The following is a 22,429-nucleotide window of genomic DNA, read 5'->3' on the forward strand; positions in this document are numbered from 1 at the left end:
TCTGGTAGAATTAGGTGATGGTGGAGCCATCACTTTCAAACCATAGGCTTGAGAAATAGGCTTACAAATCCAACTGGAAATGGATGACTTAGTAGCTGCCTGACCCTTCCTCGGTCCTACAGTAAGGACAAAAAGTAAATCTGACTGCGGAAGTCAACTTCAAATACATCTCGACAGTCCAAACCACATCTAATGTGTGAAGGGCCTTGGCTCCAAGCGAATGAAGCCTTGGAAAAAATGAAGGCAAACAATGCCATGCTTCAGATGGAAAGATGAACCACCTCCAGCAAAAACATCGCTGAGGTAAAAAAAAAAACACCTGGTCACAGTGAAGAACCCTAAACAGCTCCTTACAAGAAAGAGCTGCCAATTCTGATATTTATTTTGCTTCAACCAAGACAACACATTTCTAAATAAATACTGATGAAAGGCCATGATCTGATTTAAAAAAAGGTGGTCTCTGACAGCACCAATTTGAGGTCCAATGGGAAAAAGGGCAATCTTTCCATATGCTTGACCCCTTGGACAAAGGCAAACCCTAAGGAAGTGATTAGCCTTAGAAATAGGACTTGATCATACTCCAGGGCTGTCTGGAATCTATTCCAAACTGAAGTTAAACCAGGATCTGGCCCACAACATAATGTATTTGTGAGGAAGATCTTCCTAGCCCTACACTGAGGACAGGGACATGGAGTTCTGCCAAAGACAGGATAAGGTCCACCTCTTCTTGGGATGCCCAGGTTCTTGTGCCTCCCTGATACAAGGATAGTCCAGCTGAAGCTTCATCAGAAAGCCCTGTAACTGATCCAACTTATGCAGGAGAGCCAGGTGATTTGATCCAGTTCCAGCATATTGATAGACAGTGATCTCACCAGCAGAGACCCCATTCCAGAACTCCTCTTCAACCTGTTAAGCTGGTGTCCATTGTCAGCACCTTTCAAGAAAAGGGGGAGAAAGATTTTCCTATCTCCAACCTTGGGCAAGACATCCACCAGTCTACAGACTTGGTGTAGGGACGATGAAAAATCCCACAACTGAGTCCTCCTATTTCATGCCAACACAACATTCTGCTGTTATTTCTGGAAGGAACTGAGAACAAAGAACCGAAACATGCCAAATTTCCTTCCCAATATTCACATACAGAAACACATTGAGGGAAAACTCAGTGTTCTTAGAGAAGCCCATGATTCCTTATTGCAAGGCACTTCTCTGAAGGAAGAATTACCCTTGCTTGGATAGTGCCCATAGTTAGGCCCGTATATCCCAATGGCTCAGCTGCCACCAATACTGATTTCTGGAGGCAATTCACCCAAACTCTCCTGACAGTGTACTACGAGAGAAACGCATTGCTGCTTACGCTGAACAAGCTGCTCCCTGAGCAACAGATCATCCAGGTACCCCAGAATAGTTGGGCTGTGGGCAGCCCTAATGGCAGGGCCTTGCGCTAAAAATGCCAGTCCTCCATCACGAAGCAGTTTAGGTGAGGAGGTAAAAATTGAAAAATGAATGCAGCATCCTTTACATCTACTATAACCAGGAACTCCTGGTCAAAGCAAGGCCACTGCCATAGGCAAAAATTCCTACTGCCAGAAGGGCAGCCCCCCCCTTTTTCTGGGGGTCTGATGCATGCACCAAGTGGGTACAGACAACATTGTGGGAACTGGACCCCAGGTAGCTGGCCTAGGTCTGTACCTAGTGAACTGGAGAACAACACAGAGGGAACATCGCCCCTTGGGACCTCAAGAGTTTTGAGTAGATATTGTGGACCTTTTATCCACTGGAAGCAGCACAATCACTGCTTGTGACAGAAGTTGATTAAAAAAAGCCCAAAAAATTTATTTTGGATAGAGTAGGCAATAAAAAAATAAAAATCTATGTCATAATGTCTATCCTATAGCCACAAAAAGGAAGTGAGAGGAAATCCCTCCTAAAACCCCTTTTTAGAAAGTCACAGTGTGATAAGGACCATTTTGTAGCCTGGTCTGAATGCCACCTTAAATTTTTGGCAGTATGGGTTTTTTTTTGTTTTGTTTTTTTTTGGAAACAACATGTTATGAAAGATGTTTGTCATGTTTCAAATGGAGCAATAAACGTATAAACAGATTTCACAAGACTTGTAATAAAAAAAAAAAGAGGAAGATGGAGGTGGGGACGATAAATAGCGGTGGAATCAGACACATAAATCACCATTACAGAAGACACAAGATGAAGATCTGGCAGTGTGTGCTATGGCTCTGTGCAGTCACATTGGAGGTGGCTCACTCTCAGTCTCCAGATCAGGAAGAACGGATCAAAGAGGCCCTGGATCTCTACAACCAGAGGGAGGATGTCCTCTATTTCTATAAACCCCTGGAGGACCTTCCAGCCATACCTGTGCAGGTGGAGTACAGGGCAATATATGGGGGAGGGATGGGGACTTCAAGGGCAATACATTGGATGAAGAGCTTCAAGGGCATTTGTATTCTTTCAAGGATTTTTCAATGTGACTATAAATGTAATAATATGTCAATTTGGCTAGACCCGACTCCTCAGCGATTGGCAGGAGGATATACCTTCTCTAATGACGGAGGAATGGGATGAGGGCCTGCAGAATTATATTCCGCTGGTTGTATCGGCTAGAGACCGCTATACCCAACTCCAGGTTCCTCCACAGAGTGTACTACACCCCGCAAAAACTGGCCCGAATATATCCCACTAGGTCTGACAGGTGCTCCAGGTGCCAGACTGCTCTAGGCTCCTTCATGCATGTAGTGTGGCCGTGCCCTCTGATCCAGGATTTCTGGAGGGCAGTTGCAGGAGAGCTTTCCTCTATTACAAACCTAGATGTCCCGCTAGATCCTAAGGTTCTTCTTCTGGGTATCGATGAGGCAATTCCTGTGGGTAGACATACTAAACTGCTTTTTTACTCTGCCTTCTACGCCAGGAAGACCATACTTACCCATTGGAAGAAAGCTGACCCGCCTAGTTTGTCCCAATGGAAGAAGATGATTGACTCAGTCCTGCCCCTCTACAAACTCACGTACATGTCCAGAAAATGTCCCAAATAATTTGAAAAGATCTGGGAGCCCTGGGTGGCTCATTGACCCCATTACCTGTAGCTAATGCTGTATTTTTTCCTGGTCTGTATCTATCCCTTGCCCCCCCCCCCCCCTTCTGTGGTCAACTACTTGGCCTGTCCAGTTGCTTTCCTCTATATCTGAGGCAGCAGATCCTTTATGTGACTTTTGTTTCCTTGGTGATGCTTTGGTCTGCACCACTCCACCCCCCCCCCCTTTTGTAGCATGGCCTATGCTATCACAATGATTGTTTATGTTACTATTATGCTGTTCCTATAAGAATACTTGAAGACTGTTAGTTTGTGCCTACGCTGTTCTGATGACCCCATGGTTTGTTATGTTCTGTTTTGGATGTACTATGTTTTGTATGTCCCTTTCTTTGCAATTAATAAAAATGTTTCTGTTAAAAAAAAAAATTATATGTCAATTTCTTAAAAATGTTCAGAAAAAGTAGAACCATTTATCCAACTATGCATTCAGAGCCTCTGGTTTGTAGACCAGATACATCCTAAATATAGAGCCATTTATCTAACTGTCCATCCAGAGCCTCTGGTTTATAGACCGGATACATACTAAATATATAAAGCCATTTATCCAACTGTCCATCCAGAGCCTCTGGTTTATATACTGGATACATACTAAATATATAAAGCCATTTATCCAACTGTCCATCCAGAGCCTCTGGTTTATAGACCGGATACATACTAAATATATAAAGCCATTTATCCAACTGTCCATCCAGAGCCTCTGGTTTATAGACCGGATACATACTAAATATAGAACCATTTATCCAACTGTCCATCCAGAGCCTCTGGTTTATGGACCAGATCCCCCCTAAATATAGAATAATTTATCCAACTGTCCATCCAGAGCCTCTGGTTTATAGACCGGATACATCCTAAAAATAGAACCATTTATCCAACTGTCCATCCAGAACCTCTGGTTTATGGACCAGATCCCCCCTAAATATAGAATAATTTATCCAACAGTCCATCCAGAGCCTCTGGTTTTTAGACCAGATAAATCCTAAATACAGAACCATTTCTCTAACTGTACATCATTTCATAAAGACTGCCCGGGCTGGAAGACATTTATTATTGATAATAAATAATAATATGATTTGGTAATGAGGGAGATGTGATGACTGATTAATGACAGGTCCCTTTTAATGTCACCCGAATAATCAGGAATAGTTACATTTACATTACAAATCACATCTAAAGACTTATTTTTCTTTTTGATTGATATTAAAAATTTAAAAAAATGCCAATTTTCATTCAAATCAATATTCCTGGAACACTTACACTCAACAGCGGGTATAGGATTGTGTATATGGGATTGTATGGTTGGGTTTTCAATAATGTTTTTTTGGTTGAACCGGATGGACTTGGGTCTTTTTTCAACCTGACTAACTATGTAACTATGTAACTATGTAACTATGTAACTTAGGGGGTGACAAAAACTCTGAAAAGTCTATTTGTATCTTTCCATCTTCTTCCAGGAGGAAACAGAGGATGAAATCCTGAGATTTGGAATAATGGAGACGAGGTGTCTGAAGTCGGAGGGAGGTGACGCAGCGCAGTGTGAATTTAATCCGGATGGGGTGAGTTTTATCTGAGAGTATTTCATGAGAAATGTGAAGTCTTTGTTTATAACCGAGAGCCACATGCAGATGAAAGGTCACTCCTCTGATGATGAATGATACAGAGTAATACAATGTAACAATAATATCACTTTGTATCTCTGATCTGATGTGTGTGACAGCTCCATCACTGTGCTGGGAGCACATACTGTATGTGAAACATGTAGGCAGCATTAATCACTTAAGCCCCGGATGATTTTCCTGCTCAAATACCAGGGCCTATTTTGCGATTCGGCACTGCGTGACTTTAACAGACAATGGCGCAGTCGTGCGGCGCTGTACCCAAATTAAATTGACGTCCTTTTTTCCCACAAATAGAGCTTTCTTTTGGTGGTATTTGATCACCTGTGCGATTTTTACTTTTTGCGCTATAAACAAAAAAAGAGCGACAATTCTGAAAAAATAACAATATTTTTCAAATTTTTTTATATGAAATTCCCCCAAAAAAAATTTAAAAATCAAAATTTTTTAACATTTTAGGCCAATTTGTTTTCTGCTACATATGTTTGGTAAAAAAAATCGCAATAAGCTTATTTTGATTGGTTTGCGCAAAAGTTATTGCGTTTACTAACTACCGGAAAGATTTATGTCATTTTTATTGTTTTTTTTTTTAACGCGTAATGGCGGCAATCAGCGATTTTTTTTTTTTTTTTTGCAGGACTGCGACATTGCGGCGGACAGATCGGACCCCTGACTGACATTTTTGACACTTTTGGGGGGACCAGTGACATTACTACAGTAATCAGTGCTATAAATATGCTCTGTTACTGTAATAATGACACTGGCAGGGAAGGGGTTAACTTTATTAGTGATCAAGGGGTTAGGTGTGTCCCTAGGGGCGTGATTCTAACTGTAAAGGGGCGTGGCTTGTGATGTAACCACAGAGACATACGATCCTACATAGCAGGATCGTATGATCTCTGCAGTTACACCAGGGAGAATGACAGACGGCTTTGTTTACATCCGCCGCCTGCCTTTCTCCCTCTCGAGCGGGAGATCGCGAGTGACCGGCGGACATCGGAGCCAATGGTCACTCGCGCGGGGATGGCCGTGAACGAGCAGGGGATGGAGTGCGCCTCCGGCGGCGCGTGCTCGCCCCCTAGAGGCTCGCAGGCGAGCGACGTAGTCCTATGTCGCTTTGCCTGTACGGGGCTGACTGCCGCAGTAAATAGTCGTGCGGCGCTCGGCAAGTGGTTAAGGACCATCCATCCTGCCGTTTCATATATGCGTTACATGGTCAGCAGGAAGTCAACATTGATCAGAGTAGAATAAAATTAGGTTTTCCCGTATTTTGTCTACAGAAGTCGCCAGTACCTTTGGCGATATTTGGCTTCCAGTGTATAGATAGTTTGGACCAACACAATTATTTAAAGTGAAATTAAACCGTAAATTCTACTTTTATCGATTTCTGATAACTTGTGTTCTGATTCTTCCCTGCTTTTGTCCTGGAGATATTGTGTGAGTCTGTAGGTGGGGCGCAGCGTAGTCCAAGTGCGAGGAAAGGACTTGTATTGAAATAATGCACAGAAAGTTCACAAATAACCCGGTGGGAAGGCAGCCCAGCTGGGAACACTCACAGGTCTGACAGTGTGTAGGGAATAGGATTCAGAAGAACGGAAAACGCCTGTTGAGAGGGGCAGAAGACTGCCTCCTGCAGTGGAGAAAGGAAACTGCACCTGCCTACAAGTCCAATACAGTCATTTCTTCCAGCTGAGTGCTGAGTATGAGGGTCGGCCTGCTTTGATCACATGATCAGTCCTAATGTAGCACAGTTGTACCCCCCATTAACATCCAATGACCTCAGAGAGGGGCGGGCACAGACAGCAGATTATTCGGAGTGTCGGTTTTAGGAGATCAGTGCATTGGTATAGGTGAGAGACATTCAGCTCTTATTTTATCTGAATACGCAGGAAGTCAAAATCTGTGATCTGAACCTGACTGCACCCGGCAAAGAGAAACTGCAGTGTGACATCATAACCAAGGTAAGAGACCGACACAAAATCCATCCTCACCCCCTGCTGGAGGACTCTGCTCCTTCCTCTATAACTCTCCTCTCCTGAAATACTCTGCACTGCTGGAGGACTCTGCTCCTTCCTCTCTAACTCTCCTCTCCTGAAATACTCTGCTCTGCAGAGGACTCTGTTCCTTCCTCTATAACTCTCCTCTCCTGAAATACTCTGCTCTGCTGGAGGACTCTGCTCCTTCCTCTATAACTCTCCTCTCCTGAAATACTCTGCTCTGCTGGAGGACTCTGCTCCTTCCTCTATAACTCTCCTCTCCTGAAATACTCTGCACTGCTGGAGGACTCTGCTCCTTGCCCTATAACTCTCCTCTCCTGAAATACTCTGCTCTGCTGGAGGACTCTGCTCCTTCCTCTATAACTCTCCTCTCCGGAAATACTCTGCACTGCTGGAGGACTCTGCTCCTTCCTCTATAACTCTCCTCTCCTGAAATACTCTGCACTGCTGGAGGACTCTGCTCCTTCCCCTATAACTCTCCTCTCCTGAAATACTCTGCTCTGCTGGAGGACTCTGCTCCTTCCTCTATAACTCTCCTCTCCTGAAATACTCTGCACTGCTAGAGGACTCTGCTCCTTCCGCTATAACTGTCCTCTCCTGTAATACTCTGCTGGAGGACTCTGCTCCTTCCTCTATAACTCTCTTCTCCTGAAATACTCTGCTCCTTCCTCTATAACTCTCCTCTCCTGAAATACTCTGCACTGCTGGAGGACTCTGCTCCTTCCTCTATAACTCTCCTCTCCTGAAATACTCTGCACTGCTGGAGGACTCTGCTCCTTTCTCTATAACTCTCCTCTCCTGAAATACTCTGCTCTGCTGGAGGACTCTGCTCCTTCCTCTATAACTCTCCTCTCCTGAAATACTCTGCTCTGCTGGAGGACTCTGTTCCTTCCTCTATAACTCTCCTCTCCTGAAATACTCTGCTCTGCTGGAGGACTCTGTTCCTTCCTCTATAACTCCCCTCTCCTGAAATACTCTGCTCTGCTGGAGGACTCTGCTCCTTCCTCTATAACTCTCCTCTCCTGAAATACTCTGCTCTGCTGGAGGACTCTGCTCCTTCCTCTATAACTCTCCTCTCCTGAAATACTCTGACCTCTATGTATGGGTGGTAATGAATTGTGTATATGGGAGGAGCCTCTGCTTCCTGCATTGTAGTGCTGCACAGTGATTGCACTTTACTGTTCCTCTGCAGTACAAATCATTACATACAGGTTGGTCTTTACTGCATAGAATGTCTGTACAGTAAGTGCACGGTTGTTTTCCTGTCTCCTCAGTGTGGTTGGTTTTGTCTCAGCAGTCCTTCGGCAGGGTGGTGACATTTCTGGGCCCCTCCCCCTGAATGTAAATCAGACTTCTAATGTAATTATTGGGAAATCTCACTTTTTCCTTTAGATTTCAAGAAGGAGACCCCCCGGCATACCACGCCCTCCAGGCTATAACACCCCCCTTATTCGACCTCAAACAGACAGAAAATAGCAGGCGGTCCTTCAGAGAAGAGAAGAGAAATGGATTCTATGGAACGTTCTCTATAAAATGTCACATAAAGGAGTAAAATAAAGAATGAAAAGGCTGTGAGTCTCGGAATTGTCATTGATGCGCCAGATCCGGGTTATAATGTATGGGGGGGGGGGGGGGGGTGTTGGGAATATTTTGGTTCTCATTGCCGGACCAATACACACCATTGTCTCCAAACATGAAGGGACGATCGTCTCATTTCTTTATGTCACTCATTATCCACCAATGTATGAAATCCAGACTGTGAGCAATAAAACATTGTATGAATACTTTCTTTCCTATACTATTCTATCCTATACTATTCTATATCCGATCAGACCCTTCCTATACTATCCTATATCTTATCCTAACCTATCCCTACTATCCTGTCCTTACTATACTATATTATATCATATACTATTCTTCATATACTGGTATCCAATACTATACTATCCTATATCTTTCCTAACCTAGACCGTATTCTTCCTATAATATCCTATATCATATCCTATACTATACTATTCTATATCACATCAGACCCTTCCTATACTATCCTATATCTTATCCTATCCTATACTATTCTACATCCTATCAGACCCTTCCTATACTATCCTATATCTTATCCTAACCTATCCCTACTATCCTATCCTTACTATGCTATATTATATCATATACTATTCTTCATATACTGATATCCAATACTATACTATCCTATATATTTTCCTAACATAGACCCTATTCTTCCTATACTATCCTATATCATATCCTATACTATACTATTTTATATCACATCAGACCCTTCCTATACTATCCTATATCTTATCCTAACCTATCCACACTATCCTATCCTTACTATACTATATTATATACGATCCTTTATATACTGGTATCCAATCCTATACTATCCTATTTCTTTTCCTAACCTATACCCTATTCTTCCTATAATATCCTATATCATATCCTATATTATACTATATCATATCCTATCCTATACTATCCTATATCATATCCTATCCTATACTATTCTATATCCTATCAGACCTTCCCTATACTATCCTATATCCTGTCTGATATCTTATCCTTCCTATACTATCCTACATCTTATTCTAGCCTTCTTATATCATCCTATATCATATTAGACCCTTCCTATATCTTATCCCATCCAATACTATCCTATCTGATATCTTATCCTTCCAATATCTCATCCTAACCTATATCCTATTCTTCCTATAATATTATGCATCTTATCCTAACCTATCCCTACTATCCTATCTTTACTATACTATATTATATACTATCCTTTTCATACTGTATCTTATCCAATCCTATACTATCCTATATCTTTCCCTAACCTAGACCCTATTTTAGCTATACTAACCTATACCATATCCTATCCTATTCTATATCCTATCAGACCCTTCCTATACTATCCTATATCATATCCTACTCTATCCTTTCCTATTTTATATCCTATATCCTATCAGACCCTTCCTATACTATCCTATATCCTGTCTGATATCTTATCCTTCCTATACTATCTTTCCAATATCTTTGTATTTTCTATATCCTATTCTATACTTTTCTTTTCCATCAGATATCTTATTCTATCCCATAGACGTGCACATGGGGTGTGCTGGATGTGCCTGGGCACATCCTAATCATCCGGTGCTGTGCTTGCCGCTCACTATCTTCACTTCTAAACACAGAAGCCTGCCACATGTATTTAGAAGTGACAGCTCCTCTCTGAGTGGCTGCACTGAACCCCCCTGCAATCCCTGGGCACAACTACTGTAATATACAGGAATGGTGGGGGGTGGGGGCGCCAATGGAATCACTAGTGCTGGGCATCCATTGCCATGCAGCAAATTTCTGCCACCCGCAGAATCTCTTTCTGCAGCCTGTGTAATAGAGCCGACAGCCGAGGAAACTTCCACCTCAGCTCTAACCTGTCTTATGAAAGACCAGGCAGGGGAGCCTGGGAGGAAGAACATATCCCGCCCCGCATGGAGCTGTGCTGTAACTGAGATCTGTGTTGGGATGGGGGGAAAATAAGAAAAATTATAGTGGCATTTGTATATCCGGGGGAAATGGGGGGGGTATAGTGATAGCAGGGGAAGAGGCTTTACACTGGATGGTGATGAGCCCTCTGTACCTAGCCTACTCCTGAACCCCACACACTTTAGGTAACATTCCCCTAAAGCCTGCACTCGGTACGTAACGTACTCCTGAACCCTGCAGTCTGTACATAATGTACTCCTAAACCCTGCAGTCTGTACATAATGTACTACTGAACCCTGCAGTCTGTACATAAGGTACTCCTGAACCCTGCAGTCTGTACATAATGTACTACTGAACCCTGCAGTCTGTACATTAAGTACTCCTGAATAGGGATGATCGAACGGTTCGGGTCGACCATCATAGTTGCATAGTTACATAGTTAGTGAGGTTGAAAAAAGACACAAGTCCATCCAGTTCAACCTATGATGTGTGTGTGTGTTTTCTTTTAACCGTACATTGTATACCCCTGTATGTTGTACATTGTATACCCCCTGTATGTTGTGGTCTTTAAGGTGTCCATCCAATAGTTTTTTGAAACTATCAATGCTCCCCGCTGATACGACTGCTTGTGGAAGAGAATTCCACATCCTTACCGCTCTTACAGTGAAGAACCCCTTACGCACTTTAAGGTTAAACCGCCTTTCCTCTAGTTTTAGTGAGTGGCCACGTGTCTTATTGTATCTCCTTTCTCTGAATAGTTTGTTCCTTATGCTAGGGTCGCCAGTACAGTATTTGTACATTGATATCATATCCCCCCTCAATCGTCTCTTCTCCAGAGAGAATAAGTTCAGTGCTTGTAGTCTTTCCTCATAGCTGATGTCCTCCATTCCCCTAATTATTTTTGTTGCCCTTCTCTGGACTTTCTCCAGTTCCAGCACATCCTTCCTGAGGACAGGTGCCCAGAACTGGACAGCATACTCCAGATGTAGCCGGACCAGAGTCTTGTAGAGTGGAAGAATAATCTCTTTATTTCTGGAGTGAATCCCCTTTTTTATACAACCCAGTATTCTGTTGGCTTTGCTTGCGGCGGCTTGGCATTGCATGCCACTGCCAAGCCTGTTGTCTACCAGTACCCCCAGGTCCCTTTCCATCCTAGACTCACCCAGAGGTTCCCCCCTAGTGAGTAGCTTGCTTTCTGGTTTCTGGCCCCCAAGTGCATTACTTTACATTTTTCTACATTAAATCTCATCTGCCTTGTAGTTGCCCACCCTGTTATTTTGTTCAGGTCTGCTTGCAAGATTTCCACATCCTGCATAGAAGATATTGGCTTGCCTAATTTAGTATCATCTGCAAATACTGAGATTGTACTAGATATCCCCTCCTCTAGATCATTTATGAATAAATTAAACAGGATTGGTCCCAGGACAGAACCCTGGGGGACCCCACTTTCCACACCCGCCCAATCCGAGTACTCCACATTAATCACCACCCTCTGTACTCTCCCCTGGAGCCAGTTCTCTATCCAGGTACTCACCTTATGGTCCATACCTACCTTCCTTAGTTTGTACAGTAAGCGTTTGTGGGGAACGGTGTCAAAGGCCTTTGCAAAGTCCAGATACACCACATCCACAGGCTTACATTTATCTAAGTGGCAGCTCACTTCATCGTAGAAGGTTAATAGATTGGTTTGGCACGAACGATTTTTCATGAATCCATGCTGATTACTACTTATAATACCGTTTTCATTACTAAAGTCTTGTATGTGGTCCCTTATCATCCCCTCCAAAATTTTGCAGACTACTGATGTTAGGCTGACCGGCCTATAGTTACCCGGGATATATCTCGGCCCCTTTTTAAATATTGGTACCACATTGGCTTTTTTCCAATCAGCTGGCACCATACCCGTCTGTAAACTATCCTTAAAGATCAAGAATAATGGTCTGGCAATCACCTGGCTGAGCTCATTAAGAACCCTTGGGTGCAAGCCATCCGGTCCCGGGGATTTATTTATGTTAAGTTTCTCTAGTTTAGCTCTAAGTCTATCCTCTGTTAGCCATGGCGGCACTTCCTGAGGTGTATTATTTAGTTCGGCCTTACAAGCGGGGTTCATGTAGCCCCCCGATTCCTTTGTGAAGACTGAAGAAAAGAAATTATTTAACACTTCCGCCTTTTCTCTGTCCTCAGTGGCCATTTTTCCTTTATCATCTTTTATGGGGCCAATGTGCTCTGGCCTTGCTTTCCTACTGTTTATATACTTAAAGAACTTCTTGGGGTTCTTTTTACTCTCCTCCGCTATATGTCTCTCGTGTTCTATTTTAGCCGCCCTGATTTCGTCTTTACATTTCTTATTACACTCTTTGTAGTGCTTAAATGCTGCCAATGACCCCTCAGTCTTGTATTTTTTGAAGGCCTTTTCTTTAGCTCTAATATACATTTTTATGTTGGAGTTTAACCACCCAGGGTTTAGTTTTGCTCTTTTAAATTTATTTCCCTGTGGAATGCACTGGCCCACCCCCTTGTTAAGTATGCTCTTGAAGCACTCCCATTTTTCCTCTGTGTTCTTTGTTCCCAGGGTTCTATCCCATTTGATATTTTCTAGCAGCGAGCGCAGTTTAGGGAAATTGGCTCTTTTGAAATTCAGTGTCCTTATATTACCCTTGTGTTTCCTATTACTGTAATTAATACTGAAACCAATTGACCTATGGTCACTGTTCCCTAAGTTGTCCCGTATTTCTATATCCGTGAGCAGGTCTGTATTGTTGGTAATCAGTAGGTCAAGTACCGCATTGTTTCTTGTCGGTGCATTCACCATCTGACCCATGAAATTGTCCTGCAAAACATTTAGGAACTGCCGAGCCTTGGCTGAATGCGCGGTTCCTTCTGCCCAGTCTATATCAGGATAATTAAAGTCCCCCATTATAATGACATTTCCCATCCTTGCTGCCAATCCTATCTGTAACATGAGGTCCGCCTCACCCTCCTCCCTCTGGTTGGGGGGCCTATAGCATACGCCCAATATTACCTTCCCCACCGTGCCTTTCCTTTGAAGCTCTACCCATAGGGATTCTGCCTCGTCCATAGCTCCATTATTAATATCATCCCTCATATTTACCTGTATACTGTTCTTAATATACAAACATACCCCTCCCCCTTTTTTACCCTCTCTATCTCTGCGATAAAGGGAATACCCCTGAATGGTCGCCATCCAGTCATGAGAGCTGTCAAACCAAGTCTCAGTTATCCCCACAAAATCTAAGTACTCCTCAAACATCAGCAGCTCCAGCTCTCCCATCTTGTTGGCCAGGCTTCTGGCATTGGTATACAAGCCTCGTAATTTTGATCGGTTACATTTATCCTCATTTGATGTTTTTAGGCTGCTCTCTTGATTTTTCCCCGTACCCACCCTGGGTATAGGAGCTCCGAACACCCTACCGCTAATGCCCCCATTTCTGCCCTCTGAAACTTGCTTTCCACTGGCTAATTCTACATCTGTACCCTCCCCCCATTCCCTAGTTTAAAAGCCCCTCTAACTTTTTGGCCATCCTCTCACCCAGTACGGCTGCACCCACCCCATTTAGGTGCAATCCGTCCCTACCAAAGAGCCGGTGACCGACTGAGAAGTCGGCCCAGTTCTCCAGGAACCCAAAACCCTCCTTACTACACCAGCTCCTCAGCCACTCGTTAACTTCCCTAATCTCCCGCTGCCTCTCTGGTGTGGCTCGAGGTACAGGTAGTATTTCGGAAAATACTACCTTGGAGGTCCTAGTCCTCAACTTAGCGCCTAAGTCCCTGAAATCGTTTAGGACTCTCCGTCTTCCTCTGCCTATGTCATTGGTACCCACGTGTACCATGACAGCTGGGTCTTCCCCAGCCCCACCCAATAATCTGTTCACCCGATCCGCGATGTGCGAACCCGAGCGCCCGGCAAACAACAGACTGTTCGGCGCACACGGTCTTTGTCACAGATTACACTATCTGTCCTTCTAATAATTGAGCCCCCTACCACCAGCACCTGTCTTTCCTTTCCCTTTCTCCCAGCCTCACTGGAGGAGCTCTTCCCCTGGCAGCTAGGGGCGTCGCTCTGCTCCAGCAATGCTGGTCCCTGACTGGTTTCCCCAACATCACACAACGGGGCGTATCTATTGGGGTGCTCCAGCCCAGGATCAGCCTCCTTGCCTTGTCCCCTTCTACCCCTCCTAACTGTCACCCCTCTACTCTGCTCTGATGCCTGCACCTTCAATACTCCGCCCACCTCTGTGCAGGCCCCTGTCTGCACCTGACTGGTACGATCCTGGCTCTCCTCCGGTATGGACATTCGTCTCAGTGTTGCCAGCTGCTTCCCTAGATTCAGGACCTGAGCTTCCAGGGAAGCAACGTGCTTACATTTTGCGCATTTGTATTCGCCCTCGATCACATGTCTGAGGAACGCATACATATTACAAGATGTACACCGAATCGCATCTCCACACCCGCCGGGCATTGTACCTACTATCTAATCTAATGGGGATTCAGCGATTTAAGTCTATCCTATGTGGCTATTTCCATCGGTTCGACCCGAACATTGACTGTTCGAAATTCGGGTGAATTTCAAACTTTTTGCTGAAAAATTTCGGAATTCGGCAACCAGAACCGACCAAAATGCAATGGGACAGGAACTGGGCTTTAAAAGCCTGTGATTGGACCAGAACCATCAGTAAAAGCCAATTGAGGGGGCAGGAGGATGCTAGGAATGTGATTGGAGTGACCAGGGGGTCCAGAGACCAATCAGTAGTGAATATGCCCCCCAGTATATAACATAGCCCCGCCAAATCGCTAGCATTGTAATACAGGGCTGTGGAAGAGAGTGGAAGCAGTTCTGTTACTCCTGCTTCAAAGTGTCATTTAGCAATTATTAGTGTGAGGAAAGGGATATCTAGTGTAGTTAGGGTACTATTTTCCACTATAGTTAGATTTAATAATCTAGTTTCTGTAGGGAAAGTGTTAAGTGTCAGGGGACCGTAGTGTAGTGTAGGGTTAACTGACTCTGACTGCTATGCCAGGGTGACCAAACCCTTCCATTTCAGGGTGACCAAAAGGTAAATAATAATCGCGCTAAAGGTAAACAAAAATAATAAAGCAGCGACTTCAAGTGTGACCACACCCTATACTAAAAATAAAATCAAACAAGTCACGCTAAGTGACAATGAACTAATAGTAAAAAAGTCCAAAGAGAGACTAATATTGTAAACACCGTATAAATTGAATAAATCAATGTCCCAACATCAGTCCCAATAATGAAATGAACAGTCCAAAATGTGATATAGGACTGTTGACACACAAGGAATCCAATCCCTTTGGTAATACGCTTACCAGATGTGGACTAAATACGTGCAGAGTGATGATATCCAAGGCCAACTTGATTGGTGAACCCAAAATCAGCTCGCAGGATATGGTGATATAAATCAGAAAAAAAAGAAAAACGCAATAGCATAATATCCTCAATACAGGTATGCTAAGCACCCAAGTGCATAAAATTAAGAAATGCGTGTATCCGCCACCAGTTGTGAGGCTGCTTACCAGATAGCAACATGCATAGAACCAAACAGCACTTAATTTAGACAACAGGGCAAAGAGTGCCCTTCGTGGATAGATTGAACCACCACCGATATGAGGGCCCCTTACCGGACAGATGTGGGTTAAATACGTGCAGGATAAAGTCCAAGAGACAACTTGATTGCAGAAAAACCCCGGATTGGACTCCCCGGATGAATTGAATCATAAAAAGATAAAACGCAATAGCATATTATCCTTGCGACAATAGGTGTATTGAACACCCTGTGAATGCACCAAATGATTAGTGTATCCGTCACCAGTTTGTGAAGTTATTGCACAATGGTAATTAGTATTGAGAAAACCACTGTGAGTGGATAAGACGCCACCAATATAAAAGCCCCTTACCAGACTACAGCAAATATATGCAAAAACAGGGATAAGAAACGCCACTCTAGTGCTTGAGCCCCTTACCAAATCAGGATAAATAAATGCCCAGGATGTTGGTAATCAAAGCAGAGATGTTCCATCAAATGCAGCAAAGGCAACCAGCATTCAGTATTCTTATTTTCCAGGAAGCTAGATGTTAATCTCAGCGGATAAGAGCCAAACAGCCAACCCAGATATAGGGAAAAAAAAGGGGGCGCCAATAGTGTCAAACTGTATACTGATTTATTAATAAAAGAAGAACTGCACTCACATAAAACAGCTTGAAAACCGCATGTAAAGCCGCCGGCCAGACGGCAATACCATCCGCTCACTTCAAACGTTTCCAGGGATGACGTCAGCACGCCGTGACCTAACGACGTTTCGTCATAGAAGACGGTTTCAAAAAGTTGGCCTTGGATATCATCACTCTGCACGTATTTAGTCCACATCTGGTAAGCGTATTACCAAAGGGATTGGATTCCTTGTGTGTCAACAGTCCTATATCACATTTTGGACTGTTCATTTCATTATTGGGACTGATGTTGGGACATTGATTTATTCAATTTATACGGTGTTTACAATATTAGTCTCTCCTTGGACTTTTTTACTATTAGTTCATTGTCACTTAGCGCGACTTGTTTGATTTTATTTCAGGGTGACCACCATAGAAAAAAGATTGTTTCTATTAGAATTGCAGTAGAGCAGGATAGTGGCTTCGCTACTTTCACACCTGGGCGTTTTTGTTGCAGGCGTTTTATTGGGCTTTTTTGTGGACGTCTTTGGAGGCAGGCATGACATCTGAACTTCTATAAACACACACATATGTGTATATATACACATACACACATATAGGTGTGAAAGTAGCCGAAACCTATGCTTGCGCTAATGAAATTATTACCAGACATAGGACTTCGCTCCTATCACACCTATATGTGTGTATGTGTATAAATACATATATGTGTGTGTGTATATATACCCCTATACAGAAGTTCAGATGTCATGCCTGCCTCCAAAGACACCCAAAAAATGCCCAAAAAAACGCCTGCAACAACACACCTGGGCGTTTTTGTAGCAGGCATTTTTTTGGGCATTTTTTGGGCGTCTTTGGAGGCAGGCATGACATCTGAACTTCTGTATAGGGGTATATATACACACACACTTATATGTATTTATACACGTACACACATATAGGTGTGATAGGAGCGAAGTCCTATGCCTGCTAATTATTTCATTAGCGCAGGCATAGGGTTCTGCTACTTTCACACCTATATGTGTGTATGTGTATATATAGATACATGTGTGTGTGTATATATACCCCTACACAGAAGTTCAGATGTCATGCCTGCCTCCAAACACGTCCACAAAAAAGCCCTATAAACGCCTGCAACAAAAATCCAGGTGTGAAAATAGCGACGCCCCTATCCTGCTCTACTGCAATTCTAATACAAACAAACTTTTTTTTCTGGTTCTGGACATGCTACAGAGCTGAAACGTCACAGGTACACTTTTTAGACCCCCCAGACACTAAATCTTTTTTTTTTCAATAATTTTTTCAATAATTGGCTCTCTATCAAAAATGACAATTTTTAAGAACTTTTTTGTGTGATTAATAGTCCCTGGGGCATGACCCAGAACCCTAGGCACTTTTTAGGGGCATTTATTGGGTTTTAGGGCTTCAAAATGGTGTTTTTTGATTACCGAAGTTCGGGTCCCATTGATTTCAATGGGAAGTTCGGGTGTTCTGGTCGAACCATACTTTTCAAAAGTTCGATCATCCCTACTCCTGAACCCCACACTCGGTACATAACATACTCCTAAATCCTGCAGTCTGTACATAACGTAGTCCTGAACTCCGCACACTGTATGTAACATACTCCTAAATCCTGCACTCTGTACATAACGTACTCCTGAACCCTGCAGTCTGTACATAACGTAATCCTGAACCCCGCTCACTGTACGTAACGTATTTCTGAACCCTGCACTTTGTTCATAATGCACTCCTGAACCCTGCAGTCTGTACATAACTAACTCCTAAACACTGCACTCTGTACATAGCGCACTTCTAAACCCTTTACATTGTACGTAGCATACTCCTGAAACCTCCACTCTGTATGTAGTGCATTTATGAACCATGCACTGTGTACGTAACGTACTCCTAAAACCTGTACTCTTTATGTAACGTACTCCTGGACCCTGCACTCTGTACATAGCACACTCCAGAACCCTGCATTCCCCCTGTAGGTAGCGCACTCCTGAAATTTTCACCCTGTAGGTAGCGCACTCCTGACTCCTGCACCCTGTACGTAGCGCACTCCTGAACACTGCACCCTGTACGTAGTGCACTCCTGAACCGTGCAACCTGTACATAGCGCACTCCAGAACCCTGCACTCTGTATGTAGCACACTCCTGAAATTTTCACCCTGTAGGTAGCACACTCCTGACTCCTGCACCCTGTGGGTAGCGCACTCCTGAACACTGCACCCTGTACGTAGCGCACTTCTGAACCCTTCATATTGTACGTAGCGCACTCCTGAAACCTCCACTTTGTATGTAGTGCATTTCTGAACCATGCACTCTGTACGTAATGTACTCCTAAAACCTGCACTCTTTATGTAACTTACTCCTGAACTCTGAGAAGTATATATAATCATAATTTTTGTGCAACATTTTTTTGCATGTTTTATTTGCACTGTGTGAGTTAGCGGAGTGTTGCAGCAAAAATATCAACACCTGTTTGCTCGTGGGATTTCTAGATCATACTCCTGAACTCTGCATTCTGTACATAATGTACTCCTGAACCTTGCAACCTGTAAATAGCGCACTCCTGAACCCTGCAGTCTGTATGTAGCCCACTCCTGAAATTTGCACCCTGTACGTAGCACAATCCTGAACCCTGCGGATAGTGCACTCCTAAACACAGCACCCTCTACATAGTGCACTTCTGAACCCTAAACCCTGTACGTAGCGCACTCCTGAATCCTGCACTCTGTACTTAGCACACTCCTGAACCCTGCACTCTGTATGTAGCTCACTCCTGAACCCTGCACTATGTATGTAGCAAACTCCTGAACCTTGTACTCTGTATGTAGCGCACTCCTGATCCTTGCACTCTGTACTTAGCACACTCATGAACCTTGCACTCTGTACTTAGCGCACTCCTGAACCCTGCACTCTGTACTTAGCGGACGCCTGAACCCTTCACTCTCTACTTAGCGCACTCCTGAACCTTGCTCTCTGTATGTAGCATACTCCTGAACCCCGCACTCTGTAGGTAGCGCACTCCTGAACTCTGCACTCCGTGCATAACACACTCCTGAACCCTGCACTCTGTAGAACACTACTGAACCCTGCAACCAGTACATAGCACACTCCAGAACTCTGCACCCTGTATATAACAAATTCCTGAACCCTGCACCCTGTATGTAGCAAACTCCTGAACTCTACACCCTGTACGTAGCTCACTTCTGAAATCTTTATATTGTACATAGTGCACTCCTGAGTCCTCCATTCTGTGCGTAGCGTACTCCTGAACCTTGCAACCTGTACATAGCGCACTCCTGAACCCTGAAGTCTGTATGTAGTGCATTCCAGAACTCTGCACCCTGTACATAGCAAATTCCTGAACCCTGCACCCTGTATGTAGAAAACTCCTGAACCCTACACCCTGTACGTAGCGCACTTCTGAACTGTGCACTCTGTACATAACGCACTCCTACATAGTTACGTACATGGTTAGTGAGGTTGAAGAAAGACACAAGTCCATCCAGTTCAACCTTTGATGAGGGTGTGTGTTGCCAATAGTATAACATATAACCCGGTATGTTGTGGTCGTTAAGGTGCCCATCTAATCGTTTTTTGAAACTATCGATGCTCCCTGCTTATACTACTGTGTGTGGAAGAGAATTCCACATCCTTACTGCTCTGACAGTAAAGAACCCTTAACGCAGTTTAAGTTTAAACCACTTCTCTTCTACTTTTGGTGAATGGCCGCGTGTCATTTTATATACCCTTTCCCTGGAAAGTTTTTTCCCTATGCTAGGGTCACCAGTACACTATTTGTACATTGATATCCTATACCCTCTCAAGCATCTCTTCTCCAGACAGAATAAGTTCAATGCTTGTAGTCTTTCCTTATAGCTGAAGTCTTCTATTCCCTTCATTAGCTTTGTTGCCCTTCTCTGTACTCTCTCCAGTTCCAGCCAGGGGCGTACCAAGGGGTTGGCGAGACCGGTGCCCGCCAGGGGCGCAAGCCGAGGGGTAGGTGGGCGCAAAAATAATTTGGCAGTGTTAGTGATTTTTGCGCCCTCCGCTCAGCCTGCGCTCCCCGGCGCCCTCAAGCAGCATACTGCTCCATCCAGGTCTGAAACTTTGAGAGCGGCTGACCGGGCAGCCCAGGAGACTGAGAGTGCCTTTCACAGCATCCCCAGCCCTCCTCCGCTCTTACACACACTGCTGCAGCCCCAGCATTCCTCCGGCTCTACCAATTTTTTCCCCCTCTTACTCTCAAAAAACGAGCAGCTCCTGCGCATCCATCCTCGCTTCCATCTCTGGTCTCGCACTCCGGGTCAGCAAGGCAGGTAGCTCCCTCGTTCCGCTTTCCCTGCACCGATTCCCCCTCAGTGCCCTATATCAAGCCCTCTGGGAGTTCAGGCCCCTCTCTCTGTCACCCCCTCTTTCTCTGTCACCCCCACTTTCTCTGTCACCCCCCTTTCTCTGTCACCCCCCCTCTCTCTCTCTCTGTCACCCCCCTCTTTCTCTGTCACCCCCTTTTCTCTCTCTGTCACCCCCCTCTTTCTCTGTCACCCACCCTCTCTCTCACCCCCCCTTTCTCTGTCACCCCCTCTTTCTCTGTCACCCCCTCTCTCTGTCACCCCCCTCTTTCTCTGTCACCCCCCCTCTCTCTGTCATCCCCCCTTTCTCTCTGTCACCCCGTCTTTCTCTGTCACCCCCCTCTTTCTCTGTCACCCTCCCCTCTCTGTCATCCCTCTCTCTCTCTATCTCTCTCTGTCACCCCCTTCTTTCTATGTCACCCCCTCTCTCTCTATCACCCCCCCTCTCTCTGTCACCCCCTCTTTGTCTGTCACCCCCCCCTCTCTCTCTCTCTGTCACCCCCTCTTTCCCTGTCACCCTACTCTTTCTCTGTCACCCCCCTCTCTCTCTGTCACTTCCCTCTTTCTCTGTCACCCCCCTCTCTCTCTGTCACCCCCTCTCTCTCTCTCACCCCCCTCTCTCTCTCTCACCCTCTCTCTCTCTCTCTCTCTGTCACCCCCTCTTTCCCTGTCACCCCCCTTTTTCTTTGTCACCCCCTCTTTCTCTGTCACCCCCCTCTCTCTCTGTCACCCTCTCTCTCTCTCTCTCTCTCTCTCTGTCACCCCCTCTTTCCCTGTCACCCCCCTCTTTCTTTGTCACCCCCTCTTTCTCTGTCACCCCCCTCTCTCTCTGTCACCCCCTCTCTCTCTGTCACCCCCCTCTCTCTCTGTCACCCCCTCTGTCTCTCTGTCACCCCCCTCTTTCTCTGCCACCCCCCTTTCTCTCTCTCTGTCATCCCCTCTCTCTCTCTGTCACCCCCTCTCTTTCTCTGTCACCCCCTCTCTCTCTGTCACCCCTCTCTCTCTCTCTCTGCAACCCCCCCCCTCTCTCTCTCTCTGTCACCCCCTCCCCCTCTCTCTCTGTCAAACCCCTTCTCCTTTCTCTCTCTCTATCAACCCCCCCTCTCTCTCTCTCTCTCTCTCTCTCTCTCTCTCTCTGTCACCCCTCTCTTTCTTGTTGTTCACACCTGGCACAATGTTTGCCCACTCTACACTGGGCCAACAAGGGACACCTCAGAAACTTTTAATTCCCTTTTATACATTACTTTTTTGTTACATTTTTTTACTTTTTTAATGGGGGGGGCGCTGATACAGCTCCTCGACAAGGGCGCTGGAGATCCTAGGTACGCCTCTGGTTCCAGCACATCCTTCCTGAGGACCAGTGCCCAGAACTGGAAGGCATACTCCAGATGCGGCCAGACCAGTCTGGTAGAGTGGGAGAATTATTGTTTTATCTTTGGAGTGAATCCCCTTTTTCTATACATGCCAGTGTTCTGTTGGTTTTGCTTGCAGCAGCTTTTCATTGCATGTCATTGCTGAGCTTGTCGTGTACTAGGACTCCCAGGTCCTTTTCTATCTTAGATTCCCCCAAAGGTTCTCTCTCTAACAAGTAACTTGCGTTCGTCTTTCTGGCACCCAAATGCATTAGCTTACATTTTCCAACATTAAACCTC

The 22,429-nt window shown here is 44.8% G+C and overlaps 1 protein-coding gene across 1 annotated transcript in view; it reads left to right on the top strand.

The window, feature by feature from the left end:
- Positions 1 to 2,131: 2,131 nt before the first annotated feature.
- The window catches only part of LOC309556598 (cathelicidin-6-like), a gene marked incomplete at its 3' end in the record, with an annotated part of 53,686 nt that continues 33,388 nt past the window's right edge, over positions 2,132 to 22,429 (top strand). The window contains exons 1-2 of the mRNA XM_082259037.1: positions 2,132 to 2,379; positions 4,558 to 4,659. Coding sequence (XP_082115163.1) covers positions 2,140 to 2,379; positions 4,558 to 4,659 — 342 coding nt within the window. The 5' untranslated portion in view covers positions 2,132 to 2,139. The remainder of the gene's footprint in view (positions 2,380 to 4,557; positions 4,660 to 22,429) is intronic.

This window comes from Pelophylax lessonae (assembly GCF_965119305.1).
Source record: "Pelophylax lessonae genome assembly, chromosome: 5".
In the NCBI taxonomy this organism is placed as follows: Eukaryota; Metazoa; Chordata; class Amphibia; order Anura; family Ranidae; genus Pelophylax; species Pelophylax lessonae.